Source organism: Pipra filicauda, unplaced genomic scaffold (genome assembly GCF_003945595.2).
Source record: "Pipra filicauda isolate LSUMZ 115617 unplaced genomic scaffold, ASM394559v2 scaffold45_size4122338_pilon, whole genome shotgun sequence".
NCBI lineage: Eukaryota > Metazoa > Chordata > Aves > Passeriformes > Pipridae > Pipra > Pipra filicauda.
Window position 1 is genome coordinate 795,945 of NW_024104598.1, and position 15,045 is coordinate 810,989.

General features: G+C 42.5%; 1 protein-coding gene across 3 annotated transcripts in view; it reads left to right on the forward strand.

The window, feature by feature from the left end:
- Positions 1 to 15,045, forward strand: part of SHANK2 (SH3 and multiple ankyrin repeat domains 2) — a 304,826-nt gene that overhangs the window by 38,700 nt on the left and 251,081 nt on the right. For all 3 annotated transcript variants that reach the window (XM_039386006.1, XM_027728556.2, XM_039386008.1), the window contains exon 9: positions 5,852 to 5,918. In XM_039386006.1, the coding sequence (XP_039241940.1) occupies positions 5,852 to 5,918 (67 nt within the window). The remainder of the gene's footprint in view (positions 1 to 5,851; positions 5,919 to 15,045) is intronic.

Here is a 15,045-nt window from a genome sequence, read left to right on the forward strand (position 1 = left end):
CAATTGACGGAGGCTCTGCTGTTGACTAACCATGTAGCCTTTGCTAGGTGCTGATCCCAGTGCTTGAAAGTCCCTCCACTCAACACCTTCAGGGTGGTTTTCAACAGTTCATTACACTGTTCAACCTTCCCCACGGCTGCTGCATGGTATGGGATGTGATACACCCACTCAATGCCATGCTCCTTCGCCCAGGTGGTAACTAAGCTGGGTCAGATAATGGGTCCCATTATCTGGCTCAATTCGCTCTGGGGTGCCATGTCGCCACAGGACTTGCTTTTCAAGGCCCAGGATGGTATTTCTGGCAGTGGCGTGGGTCACTGGATGCATCTCCAGCCATCCAGCGGTGGCTTCCACCATGGTGAGCACATAGCGCTTACCTTGGTGGGTTTGTGGCAGTGTGATATAATCAACCTGCCAGGCCTCCCCGTATCTATACTTACTCCAATGTCCACCATACCGCAGGGGCTTCGGTCTCTTAGCCTGTTCAATGGCAGTGCATGTCTCACAATCATGGATAATCTGGGAAATAGTGTCCATGGTTAAGTCCACCCCTCGGTCTCATGCCCATCTATAGGTGGCCTCTCTGGCCTGATGGCCTGAGGCATCATGGGCCCACTGTGCTAGGAACAACTCTCCTTTGTGCTGCCAGTCCAGACCCACCTGTGACACCTTGACTTGTGCAGCTCGGTCTACCTGCTCATTGTTGCGATGCTCCTCATTGGCTCGATTTTTGGGCACGTGGGCATCAACGAGGTGGACTCTCACTATCAGCTTCTCTATCTGGGTAGCAATGTCTTGCCACGTATCAGCAGCCCAGATGGGTTTGCCCCTGCGTTTCCAATTGGCCTTCTTCCATTTATCCAACCACCCCCACAGAACACTGGCCACCATCCACGAGCCAGGGTAGAGGTAAAGCTTTGGCCACTTGTCTTGTTCAGCAATGTCCAATGCCAACTGGACAGCTTTGAGCTCTGTGAATCGGCTCGATTCTCCTTCTCCTTCAGCAGCTTCTGCAACTTGTCATGTGGGGCTCCATACAGCTGCTTTCCATTTACGTTTCATCCCTACAGTGCGACAGGAACCATCAGTAAAGAGGGCATAGTGTGTTTCTTCTTCTGGTAGTTGAATTTTTATGCTGGGGCTTCCTCAGCCCGTACCACCTGCTCTCCTTCTTCTTCATCTGCTAGACCAAAATTCTCACCTTCTGGCCAGTTCGTGATGACTTCTAGGATCCCAGGGTAATTCAGATTTCCAATACGGGCACGCTGCGTGATCAGAGCAATCCACTTACTCCATGTAGCATCAGTGGCATGATGTGTAGAGATGTGTTTTCCCTTGAACGTCCAGCTCAGCACCAGTAATCGAGGTGCCAGGAGGAGCTGTTCTTCTGTGCTAGTCGCCTCTGAGGCAGCTTGTACTCCTTCATAAGCTGCTAGGATCTCCTTCTCTGTTGGGATGTAGTTGGCTTCAGTTCCTCTGTAGCTTTGGCTCCAGAATCCAAGTGACGGCCTTGGGTCTCACCAGGCACCTTTTGCCAGAGGCTCCAGGAAGGACCATTATCCCCAGCTGCAGAATAGAGTACATTCTTCACATCTGGTCCTGTCCTGACTGGCCCAAGGGCTACAGCGTGGGCAATCTCCTACTTATTCTGTTCAAATGCTTGCTGCTGTTCAGGGCCCCAGTGGAAATCATTCTTCTTGCAGGTTACCAGATAGAGAGGGTTTTCGATTTGGCTGTACTCAGGGATGTGCATCCTCCAGAAATGTATGGCACCCAGACAAGCTTGTGTTTCCTTCTTGCTGGTTGGTGGGGCCATTGCTGTGATCTTATCAATGACTTCTGTCAGGATCTGATGACATCCATCTTGCCACTTCACCCCCAGGAACTGGATCTCTCAGGCAGGCCCTTTGACCTTGCTCTTTTTGATGGCAAAACCAGCTCCCAGGAGAATCTGGATGATTTTCTTTCCTTTCTCAGAAACCTCCTCTGCTCTGTCCCCCCATACAATGATGTTGTCAATGTACTGCAGGTATTCTGGAGCTCCACCCTTCTCTAGTGCAGCCTGGATCAGCCTGTGGCAGATGGTGGGCCTGTGTTTCCACCCCTGGGGCAATTGGGTTCCAGGTGTACTGCAACCGCTCCAGGTGAAAGCAAACTGTGGCCTACACTCTGCTGCTAATTTGCAATGTCAATAGTGGCGTACCACCTTGCTGCCTTGAACTCCAGCTCCTACTGGAGCTCCAACATGTCTGGCACGGTGGCACTCAGCAGCAGGGTGGCTTCATTCAGGCCACAATAGTCCACAGTCAGTCTCCATTCTCCATCAGAGTTACGCACAGGCCAAATGGGGCTGTTGAAGGGTGAGTGGGTCTTGCTGACCATCCCTTGGCTCTCCAGCTCATGAATCATATTATGGTTGGGGATCACAGAATCTCAGTTCGTTTGGTACTGCCGACGATGCACTATTGTGGTGGCAATTGGCACTTGCTGTTCCTCAACCTTCAACAATCCCACAGCAGAAGGGTTCTTTGAGAGGCCCGGTAACGAATTCAACTGCTTAACCACCTCTGTCTCCACAGCAGCTATTCCATCTATGTCCCTGGGGTCTTTGAAATATCTGTTCCTGAGGTAGTCAGTGCCCAGGATACATGGGACATCTGGACCAGTCACAATGGGGTGTTTCTGCCAGTCCTTCCCGGTCAAACTCAACCTCAGCTTCCAACACGGTCAACTCCTGAGACCCTCCTGTCACCCCAGAAATGGAAATAGTCTCTGGTCCCACATGTCCTGAGGCCATTATGTGCACTGAGCACCAATATCAACCAAAGCCTGGTATTCTTGTGGGTCTGACGTGCCAGGCCATTGGATCCACACAGTCCAATAGACACAGTTCTCCTGTGCATCTCCGTGGCTAGAGGCAGGGCCCCTCTAACACTGGTCTTGGCTGGGACCATCACAGCTCTTTCCCTGTGAAAACGGTTGGGAGGAACCTTCTAGCAGGTCAGATCCTTGTCTATGAGATACCAGTACTGCACTTACTCTCATGGGCTTCCCTTTTTCTCTCTCTTTCAGCTCTTTTCCCTGGGCTGCTAGGGCACGGGTAGGTTTCTGTCCCACTGTCTCATGTCTTCTCCATGATGGACTAGGAAATGCCACATCTTGGTTCGTGGGGTCTGTCCGCTCTCTCTAACTGGGGAACATCTGGCTCTGACTTCAGAGGCTCTGGTTTGCACTGGTGCCACGTGGAAGCTGTTTTCCTTCATCTCCTCTCTTAAGTTTCTTCTGTTCATCTTGTACTTCTGTAGTCAGTGCCTTGAGGCTCTCAGCCATTGTCTCTATAGTGGAAATACGGGCCCGTAACAGGGTGTGGACCATGCTGTTGTACATCCTGAGTTTATTCGTTACAGAGCCCACTGTCTCTCTGTTTCCTTCAAAGTGCAATGATGCCAAGAAAGTGGTGTATATAGGTAGCCGTACCTGTGAAAGGCTCCACCACATCTGTGATATACACCTGATGTCATTGGGGTTGTGGCTGGGTTGCCCATCCTTGTCAAAAAGTGTCTCTAACAGTGCCATTTCTCTCAGGCATTGGATACCTTCCTCCATGGTCTTCCAGGCCGTCTCATAATGGTGCTGCTGCAGGAAGCCTCTGTAAACAAACTTTTCTCTCACACCTGTTAGAAGTCGCTCCCAGAGAGAAAGGGGCTTTGACTCACGAATGCTTGCTTGATACCCACATCCTGGGCCAGGGATCCCAAATACCTTGCTTCATTGCTATCAAGTGGCAAGCCCTCACCCATAAGGTTCCACAATCAGCCAGGTCAAAATGGGCTTGTCTTGGTGTCAAGTAACATCATTCCACATATTACAGAGCTGGTCATATGACAGGGATTTGGGAATGATTTCAGGTTCTGGGTCCTCCACTGGCTGTGAAGGCCCTGGTTCCCCGTCGTCGTTAACTGGGCATATTGACTCGGCGTTATACTTCTTCCTCTGCACTGTGGCCACTTCTGTTGGCTGTGACTTCCCTTCTGGGTCTCCCCCCTCTGAAATGGGTCAGTCTCTCTCTCTCTCTCTCTCTCTCTCTCTCAGTTGTTCTCTGGGAGGTGTCCCGTGGGAAAAAACAACTTCCTCTCAGGAAAAGAAAAGGAGGCGGCCAAAACCAGGCCCCCCCTCCCCACTCTGTCTGGTCGGCCAACCAAACCAAAAACCTCTGAACAAAAGACTTTCCAGCCGTGCCCCCAACAACTGGGCTCGCAGGGAACCTCCCCCTTCCCCCACTCCTGCGCTGCCCAGAGTGTGCGGCTCTGCTCTATCACCCACCCCCTCCCTGACTCTCCCCATCCCGGAATAAACAGATGGGGGGTGGGAAGGAGGAAAAAAAATGGGACTCTAGGGAAAAAAATCCAACATCTCTTTTCAAACCTATGACAGAAGTGCATATATTTTCTATATGTGTAATTCTTTGATTTTTAGGTGAAGTGGATGTAATGGTCATGACCCCTGGTTTAAGCCTGCTCTGAGCCTATAATTTAAGCAACTTGGAAAAATCTTATCGACATAATAGTTAAGGTTTTCTTCCTGTAGCTTGTTGCTTGTGTGTAAAATCTCCATTTTTCAAAGATTTCCACATTAGTTTGTTTTGATTGCTAGTAAATAAAATTGTCCATTCAATTTCCTGTGCTGAGTGCAGAAATAAGATCTAATGCTTGTTACATTAAAAGATATAACATTTACTGTACTTCATAAACCTCCCTAAGACCATTCCAGCATTTAGGTTTTTCTTTGCATAATTCTTTATCCCTGAGATTTGTGGAGAGGCACAAACCAGCAGAAAATCTTTCTTGGTACCAGCTCAGGAATTTCCTTGAGCTTTCATTAATTTCTCATGTCTGACAATAGCCCTGTATCCAGGAAAGTCCCAAAGCAGGCTTTTTTTAATATCTTTTTTTTTACCTGCACCCTGCAGATGCAGAAGCTTCTACGGGAAAGGTCAGCCCAACAACTGCCTTGTACATACACCAGGAAAACCCCCCAATAGGGGGACAGAATCTGATAGCTGCAAAATGGGGCCAGAAAAGACAATATTCAGATTAAAAATAGGAGAAGAAAATGTGAGGAGACACCAATGGCATAACCAAATCACCCAGTGGAGATGTTTCTCTTTTTAAGTGCATTTAGATAGGAATTCCAAATATATAGTTACACATCTGTGTTCAACAACCAGGAAATAAATGAAAAAGAAAATTGTGATTTTAGAACTTAATTTGTTTTGATTTAAACCCTAACTCCATGCATGACTACCAGTTTCTCTCAGTCTTTTTTTTTTTGTGTCTTACTGATACCTGATACTTGTAGTTCTTGGTCCTTCTTCCCTAGTTGTCTCATGTGCTTTGCATTTTAGCTCCTGTTTTTATTGTTCAGGTAAGTGGTGAGGAAGGAGCAGTTAAAGGGAAATAATATCTTCAGTGTATCTCTCCAAGCCTGCTCCTGTAGCATTCCCCATACATCCATACAGCTCCCAGAGTTTTGGGGATGCTGTGTTTAATGTTCACTGCTCGGTTTGACTGCCACAACATGAAAAGCAGCAGCTCTTCAGCAGCCTCCTGAGCCTCCCACCATCACAGCAATCCTAGGAAATGGGGAGCTGGGGGACTGGCAGTGCTCTTACAAATAGATTAAGATATAATTTCTCAATTTTGTTGCAGAATAGAAGCAATACAGAGTTACTCCACTTTGTGAAATGAAAATATATTTGCATGATGTTTTTTTCCGATACTATAACATGTTTATTTTCCTTCCTAACAAGTGATGGCAATATATTAATTGTACCTATTTTGCAATCCTTTAGGTGGCTATTATAGCTGGAAATTTTGAGCTTGCTGAATATATCAAGAATCACAGGGAAGCTGATATTGGTAAGCAAACTATTAACAGACACTGCAAATAAACTCCACATGTTTAAGCCAGGATTTTGCAAAGATGTTAAATCTGGTTCTATGTGAGATTTGACTACAGGGCTGATGACAAGTATAATTTCAGGGAGGTAACTCTTCTAAAAAAAATGAAGATAGGGGAAAAAGCTGAAATGTTTTCAAAATATGCTCTGAAAATGAAAATTTGGTAGGTAATGCATAAGAATGGTAGATGCTTTTTAAGTATAAATCAGTTTGTAACATATTAAATACACACCCACATACCTGGACAAGCCAAATAGGCTCTTGCAGGCATTTTTGGCATTGCCCAAAATCAGCTTTCAGTAGGAATAATTAGTCAGAAGAAGATGGAGAAAGATGATTTCCTACAATTAAATAAATATGTGGCAGAATCCAACTCTTGATATCCATGAAAACATTTCCTGTCACGGAGTTTGGTGTGTGGCGCTGGTTGAAGGTTAGAGACAGGCATTAAAGGCCCCTCACTGAAAAACCTTAAGGCTCTTTAAAGATTTTTTACGTAGAGAGATTCACCATTAAAATAAAACCAAGTTTGATAAAAGTGATTCCTAATACAGTTTCATAAAAATGATTTAAAATGCTTTCATTCAAATAAATTAAAGCTTCACAGAAACATCCTGAAGTTGAACAAAAAAAGGCATTTCTTTTGAATGAGGAGGGTCTGTGTAGTCTGCTCTGGTTTAACTCTGTGATGCAAATCTGTAACTTGATAGTATTTAATTTATATGGAGAATTAGGCCAGCTCACATGAAAGTTAAGATTAAAAATTGCTCTGGATTAAGGACTGCGTTCCATTCCCTTTCCTGGTTGCATATGGTCTACAGGGATATAATTAAAAATTTTATGTGGTAATGTGAATTCTTGTAGCTCTGTGATACTTTCAGCTCATTCAGAAAACTGAGGACACATTGCATCAAAGTCATAATTTCTACATAAATTTCATAGTGAGTTTGAAAGGTTTTTTCCCTGGGATAGTGGGATAGTTTCTTTCCATGTAAGAATTCTTCATCCTTCTGGATTTATTAATAATCTATAAAAAATTAACTAAAACCAAATCAGTTATTCCTAATAGGTTTATTGTTGTTTATATTTGCATATGGCGAATGTTTTTATGACTCTGTGAAGATGTTTAAATGAAAGGAAATAGTTGTTTAGACTCAAATGTTCCCTTAATTTCTGCCCTGTTAGTTCTTGATAGTCTCCAAATTTTCCTGACGCCTTCACTTTTCCACTGAAAAGTAGAAATATTGGTACTTCCATGATTGACCTGCATTTCTTTGCAAGATGGTGGTGGATTGAGCATAACTATTTAAATCAGTAGATTTGTCTTTAAGATTAAATATTAAGTTATTTCCTCCTACCTAATTTAAGTTAGGTGGACATTTTTCCTTTAAGATTTACCACTCTAAAAAAAAAAAAAAAAAGTGAAGTCATCAAAATGTCTATTTCTAGAATGTCTTCCAGTTAAAAAAAAAAAAAGTAAATCAAAGAACCAAATCCTGAGCAGAAAACCTGAGAGCTGGTGTGATGATGAATGTGCAGAATGATGTCAGCATTTCATCTGCAACAAGCTGGCTTTAGCTTATCATACTTGTCTGGTTATCCACTATATCCATATGGTTTTGGATGTATTCCAACATATATCATTTGAGTAATGTACCTCCTTAAAGGCAACAGAGGGGGAAGGAATAGTAAAGAGCTTGAGGAGTATCCTCAAGGAGATAAGGACAGATCAAACTCGAGAAACATTTCATCATTCATCTCAGAAAGTGCATGTTGGTTAGATGCTGAATTTTGATATCCAACCAGTTAATTAAACCTTGTTGTTATTATTTTAGGCTCATTTAATAACTGTAATCACTTTGTATTTTGTAATTATTTTAGACTCATTGAATAATAAGCTATAACTGTGGGAAATGCTTTGACATATGTGCAGCTTTTTGGGTGGGGTCTCTTGTCTGTGGAGGTTTATGGTTGTAGATGATGAGCTGTTCAATCATTTCACAGTCAGCTTGTCAATGATATTCTTGATTATTCCCAATAGCATTCAGTGGAATGAGGGTTTGCGGAAAACTCCACATTGCTCTTGATTCATTGGGCAAAATTCCACTTTGCTCTTGGAAAAGTTCTAACATAATCTTTTAACTTTTAGTGATCCTTGTCATCATTGCTGGGCTTCGCAAACGAAGATTTGGGAAGGCTTTATCCACATTTGCTACAGGCACGCTGGTGGCTTATGAGGCCAATACGTGACAGACATATCCGATTGCAAAAGGCACAGCAGAAAGACTCCCTAGATGGTTTATTCTGCAAGACACGGTTCTTTCTGCATTGCCTTTTCTCCTCGAGAGTGATCCTGCGTGTGTTCTCAAAGGAGACAGCTGCGTTATAGATGGTGTGTCTCCAGGCCTCCCGATTGGAGGCCAGAGTAGACCAGTTATGGTGATCAATATGGCCAAGGCTGAGATGTTGTTTCAGGGAGTCCTTGTATCTTTTCTTCGGGGCTCCTCTCATGCGGCAGCCAGTGGCAAGTTCACCATAGAGCAGGATCTTAGGGAGGCGGTGGTCCTTCATCCTGGAGACGTGCCCTGCCCAACGCAGCTGTGTTCTCAGCAACATGGCCTCAATACTTGTGACAGCTGCTTGCTCTAGAACAGATGTGTTGGTCACATAATCTGACCAGTGGATGTTTAGGATTGTACGGAGGCAGCGTTAATGGAAGCGTTCTAGGAGATGCAGGTGGTGGCGGTAGATGACCCATGATTCGGAACCATATAAGAGAGTTGACAACACTATGGCTTTGTAAACACTGATCTTGGCAAGGCAGCTGGGGTTGATGGAATTCCACCTGAAGTCTGGAAACATGGGGGCCTTGCACTCCACACCAAATTTCATGAGTTTGTGGTGCGCTGTTGGGAACTCGGCGAACTACCATCTGACCTTCGTGATGCAGTCATCATCACTTTGTATAAGAAGAAAGGAATTAAATCTGACTGCTCAAACTATCGTGGTATTACTCTGCTCTCCATTGCTGGCAAAATCCTGGCAAGAATACTCTTGAACAGACTAATACCCGCTATAGCAGAAGGAATCCTTCCTGAAAGTCAGTGTGGCTTCAGAGCCAACAGGAGCACCACAGACATGGTATTTGTCCTCAGACAACTGCAAGAGAAGTGTAGGGAACAGAACAAAGGTCTCTATGTCACCTTTGTCGACCTCACCAAGGCTTTTGATACTGTGAGCAGAAAAGGTCTGTGGCAGATTTTGGAACGTTTAGGTTGTCCCCCTGTAACAGGGAAGGGACTAAGCCAAGGGAAAAAACACAGGTTCGAGAGATTCTGGAACGTGAATAAACCAAACACCGTTGCTAGTTGGCAAAAATAATAGCTATTTATTAGGAAAAGGTGGCAAACAAGGAAAAAGGGAGAAAACAAAACAGGCGCCTGAGGGGAAAAGATTGGGGCGGAGGAAAAAGTGCATAAAAGACCCTAGGAAGAAGGCTTTCCCCCCCATACTCACCCAGGTGTCACCTGTAAACAAGTCTTACCCATCCTAACCAATAATGAAGTCTCTCTGCAGCAGCTGCGGGTTCATGGGGGGTGGCAGGCCTCCACTTCAAGCAGGCGTCCCCGCTGAAAGCAACTTGGTCCATCGTGGAGAGCCAGCCCCCCCAAGAAGCGTCTCTGCTTTTTATAAAGTTTTTTGAGAGCACCTGCCCCGGAGAGGTGTGGCCAGCACTGCCCTGTCAGGGCTCTGAATCCCACCCCCTTGGTTATGTAAGTGCACCCCTCCTGCGCCTGCGTGAGCACTCTGGAAAGTCCCCCACGCAGGCGCAGTAAATTGGGGGGGGTCTTTCCAATTGAGGCTGGGGCTTACTTCATCACCTTCCTCATCACTTTGTCCTCCAACTGCCCCTGACGAGCAATTGACCAATCACAACAGACCAATTAAAACAGTTTACACAGAAGCTCTCCCTCCAAGGCCAAGTTCACTGCTTTATCAGAAGACTTGGTAGGAGAAAACATAAACTAACTGCAGGTGGCTAGGGCCAAACACAGGCCAAAAAGTAACATCCCAACTTCGTCCCGATACACCCCTCAAGTTCCTTAAAATGATCATCTCACTCCATGAGGATCAGCACGGCCAAGTCAGATATGGCAACACACTTTCTGAGCCCTTTTTAATTAAGAATGGTGTGAAACAAGGCTGCGTTCTCGCTCCTACCCTATTCACCGTCTTCTTTAGCGTGATGCTCCAAAGGGCCACAGCAGACCTCGATGATCAGGACGGTATCTACATTCGATACCGCACTGATGGAAGGCTATTCAACCTAAGGCGACTGAAGGCCCACACCAAGACCTTAAACCATCTTGTCCGGGAACTGCTTTATGCTGATGACGCCGCCCTTGTTGCCCACACAGAAGCAGCCCTGCAGTGATCCTTGTACACAGTAGCTTTAGCCATAGATGTTTTTTTAAATGCAAGCATAATACACAACAAAGTAATAGAAGTGGCAATAATATTTTTTTTTCAAAAGTAAGCTACCTCCTTACCTGGATGTGTCGTCTTAAGGGTGTGACTGTTTTATTGGTGGTAGTGATTGGAGGCTGGACTTGACTTAATAGTTTCAAGAACAGGTTTTATCTGGTGACAGAAAAAATTTTTTACATTTCTCAAACTGGAGTATTGAAAATATGAGAAACAATATTTGCTTGAAATCTCTGAGGAGCTACACTCCTCGTGTCCATCTGTTTTGACATGTGCTAATTAACAGTACTCTTAGATAATTTTGTGGTCCCAAACTGCTGCTGTAGGAAGTCGCTGGTACTTTGATTGCAGAAGGTATTGTGTGGGTGTCTCCCAGTTTGTCAGCAGTCACAAAGCTGCTTTCCAGTAATGTTGCCAAAACTGCAGTTCCAGGGATCTGACAGCAGTGTGATTCCTGGTCCTGTGCCTTGGGGTGAACGAGCTGCTCTGGTTGTAGCAGTGGTTGCAGCTCAGCCTTCTTGAGGCAGGAGAGTGGCACTGCCTATGGAAGAGGCTGAATTACATGTCTAAAAGGGAGCTGTTTTTTCATTTTTTTGTTTTTTTCCCCCCTTTTGCCTGAATCTCTGCCAAACTGTGGTGCTAAGGCTGTCCCTCTTGTTGAAGATGATGGAGAAGCAATTCAGGTGGAGAACGACCAGGGTATCCTCTAGCAGTAGAAAATCCTAATTTACAGCAGAACCACTAAATCTTTGTTCTGCAGATCAAATCCCACAGAGATTGTTCTTTTAATTTAATTATAAACTGAATTAACTTATATTGGACAGATGTGTTCAAATTCTGAAAAATTAGGCATATATAAAATAAGTTTCTTTGCAATAATCATAAGAATTCACAGTTCTGTAAAAAGAAAAAAATGGAAAAATATTTCTTTTAGAGCCAAAAAAGATAAAAATAATGACCTATGGAGTACTGTGACATCTGACTGTAGGAGAGGGATGTTTTTCTAAGGTGTGTTTGGTTATTTCACTCAGATCTCACCAGATAAAAGCATCTACTTAGGGCCAATGTGAGAAAACATGTTTAGTCAGAGAGATGAAGGCTGCCTGCTTCCCTTTTGTAGAAGCAAAATGAATTAAGGGTTGTATCCAAAACAGAAAACCAGAAGATTTTCAAGTGAAGTTTCTGATTTAGGGGTCAGAGCTGGTGGATTTTCTCTGAGATGCTCAGATGTTCTCCCTCCTCTCCCTCCTCCCTTCCCAGTTGTTGCTTCAGTCTGAAGAAAGCCTCATTCCTTTCACATCCTCATGCTGGGTGGGTGCAGCAATCTATCTCTGGGATAATTTCACAGAGGAAGCTCATGATGAAATGAGGGACAGTCTGTGGAAGGGGGGAACCCGAACCTAGAACCCGAACCCATGAACTCTTCTCGTCAGTCTGATCAGTACATAAACGTCCAGGCAGGGTTGCACTGAGCAGTTAAATTCCTCTTTGGCTGTAAGCCCTTGTGTCTCCCATCAAACTGGAGCTTTACAGAACCTGCTTCCTCTTAGCCACAGTATCAGCATAAAAATCCGGTAGTTGTTCCAACTTGTTAAAAATTTTTGACCTTTCCCTCAGGAAGTTCCAAGCTGTGTAGTCTCTCACACATCCTCTCCCTTCTCTAAGCAAGTCACTTCTTTCTCACCATGCTCCTTTTCCCACCATCTCCGTTGCCAGTCCATCTTCCCATCCCAGGCAGTCTGGGTGACCAGTTTGTTGGAACTGTGGCATGAACAGCATTTAGCACAGATAACCATATTTTTTTTTCACTCAGCTGCCATTTTCAGAAACAAACTGAGGAAAAAAAAAAACCTTGCAAGGGATTCCTGTGGTTTAGTACGATAAAAACCACCTTGCTGTTACTAACAGGAAAGTTTGTCTTATTTCAAACAGGGATGATGCAGTTGTGTAAGACAAACATAAAAGATAAATGAGTCAAAGGAGGGGGTAAAAGGATACCAGTAAAGAACTAAAAACAAGATCCAGATTTAATTGTGTTCATGTCTTTATGAAGGAATCCTTTTGTTTTCTCAGTAGCTGTTTGAAAGGTGAATGAAAATTGCCATATCACATAAAAAGTAATCCTATTTGAAACAAATTACAATAGTATTTTTCATAAAGCAAGAAACCCTATTACCATAAGGTACTTAGAAGCTTGTTTTACAAGCAGAATGAAATGCTTAACACAGCTTCTCAGATTATTTCAATTCATCATCCCCTCAAATTAGTTTTTTGAGGAAAAATAACAACATCAAAGTAGCTTATTTTAATTATTACTTATTTTGGAAGTCTTTGGAACACAGAAGTTTATTGCATCTCAGTGACTATTGTTGCATCATCCTTTGTGCTCTAATACATTACATATACTGATGTAAAGTACAGCAGTTACACATCATTAAAAATAATAATAATAATAATAATAATGTCCCTTTTAAACTACTTTTTTTAACTAGCTATAGCACACGTATAATTTATTTAACTTTATATGTTCATTTATTGCAAACTAAGAGAAAGTAATGGATTAAAAGATGTGATGAATAGAAAAGTTAATCCCTGATTGTTTTCATCCAGCCTGCAGCTGTCTGTGAGTAAATGAGCACAGCAGATTTAGGAAGCATTTGCTATACAGAATTTACTATGGCTTCTATAGGATGGAGGTACAAAACCCAATCATATATGTAAGAATATTGAAGCTTTCATTAGATACAGATAGGCAGATATTAAGTATGTTGCAAGCTGATAATCCTTTGGTTTGGATAACCTATTTTTAAAGCTCTCTTTTGCCTTGGTCCTTTGTGATGAGATGAATTTTCACATGGATTAAATGACATGGGTTGTTCTTCTTCAAGTGAACAAGGTTTGTTTTATATTGTGCATCTTGTCCTTCAGCAGCTCTGGAGCTAAAAGCAATAGGATTCTTTTGTTTTATTTTTTGTTTGCTTTAGAAAAATGAAACACATTGAGCTTGTGTGTGAGTTTTTGGTAGTTGATTAGCAGAGTAACTAATACTTGGATACTGTTGCTAGGCTTCAAGTCAGAGTTCCTGTATTCCTCTATAATTATGCAGAGATTTGTGTATGTGATGGTTTGTCTGTGCTTTCACATGGATTTTTTTATATTTATAATATTGAAAATCTGCTAATATGGTGGGCTGTATATATATTCCACATAGGGAAATCGCTCTTAAATAAAATATTTTTCAGCTATGAGGAAAATATATTTTTTAATTGGCATTGTGACTGTAGACATCTTAGGAAACATGTATTTTGTCATAGAATAAGCAGAACAGGTATTTCAAAACACAAGGATATGAGTTGGTTTGTGATAGAACTGCTCTTCTAACTCGTTTTCTTTAATTAGATCAGAGTGATTGAGGTCAGTAATCTTGGTTTTTCAGCTGTGAGTGTTGCTATTAAATGCTGGCCAGCCCAATGAATATTCTATTTGTTTACTTATTTATTTTGGGTTGGGGAACTGTTTAGTAATTTTGATTTTCATCAATCAAATGCCTGCAGAATTCTTCCCAGGTTGAGGGAAATCATTTTGAGACAGATAAGAGCAGAAACAAGAAAAGGCAGTAAATCAAAGAAAAAAATCTACAAAACCGTCAGCGGCGTGAAACGACTTGTTCTATTTTTATCACGTTACTTAACAGAAGCAAAAGGGATAGAAACTTATTATATTTGTCATTTGTGAATAACATTAACCTGTTTCATGTGCTAGAAAGTATTTAAGGTGGAAAAAAAGCATGATTTTAGTGTAATCAGGATGGCAAAAACACTGAGATCTTCATTTCTCACATTTTAAATGCATGTTGTCTGGTAGAGTGTCATAATCTTATGTTCCTTTTGCAGTTTCTTTCAAATATCTCTGCTAAATTAATAATTATTTCTCATGTCCATAGAAAAATACCCCTTTACATTAATGACGTCTAAGGAAACAGGTACTGATTGGTATGAAATAAATTTGTTGCTACTATTTATCTGTTTTTCTCTGAAGGGTTGCAAGAAATAGAATTTCCTGTGCTCAGTCTTGCTATGTGGTAACAAACAAATTGGAAAACTGGGAATTGTGTGTTAATGTAATTACATACTGAAATGTAGGACAGAGCTTGAAAAACTTACAGTAGTTTCTTTTTTTCCCTTTGATCACAAGTTATTTATTTCTCTGTGTGTATTAGGGCAAAACAGTGTAGTAACTAGTTTTGTTTCAAAGTTTAAACTTTATTTTCATAAGCTGACTGTTCTTGGCCTTTGAATTTGATGTATTCTGTGTATATAACATGGGACTAGTGCAAATTATTTAGTGGTGTGGTCATTGTCTGATTTCTTAGGTTTACTTGAAATTTTGAGCAGGGAAGTAAGGAGAGAACTGGTGCCATGTGTAAGTGCTGATATAAATACAGCCCATTTCAGAAAGATTTGGACTGGTTTTGTAAACCAGTCTGTAGCATGTCCTTGCCACATGCCAAGTAGGCAACGATTGCCACAGCTACTCCTGTTAAGAGTTTATATTGCAGCCTGAACCAGAAGAGCCTTGTAATGAGCCAAAAATAACCTAC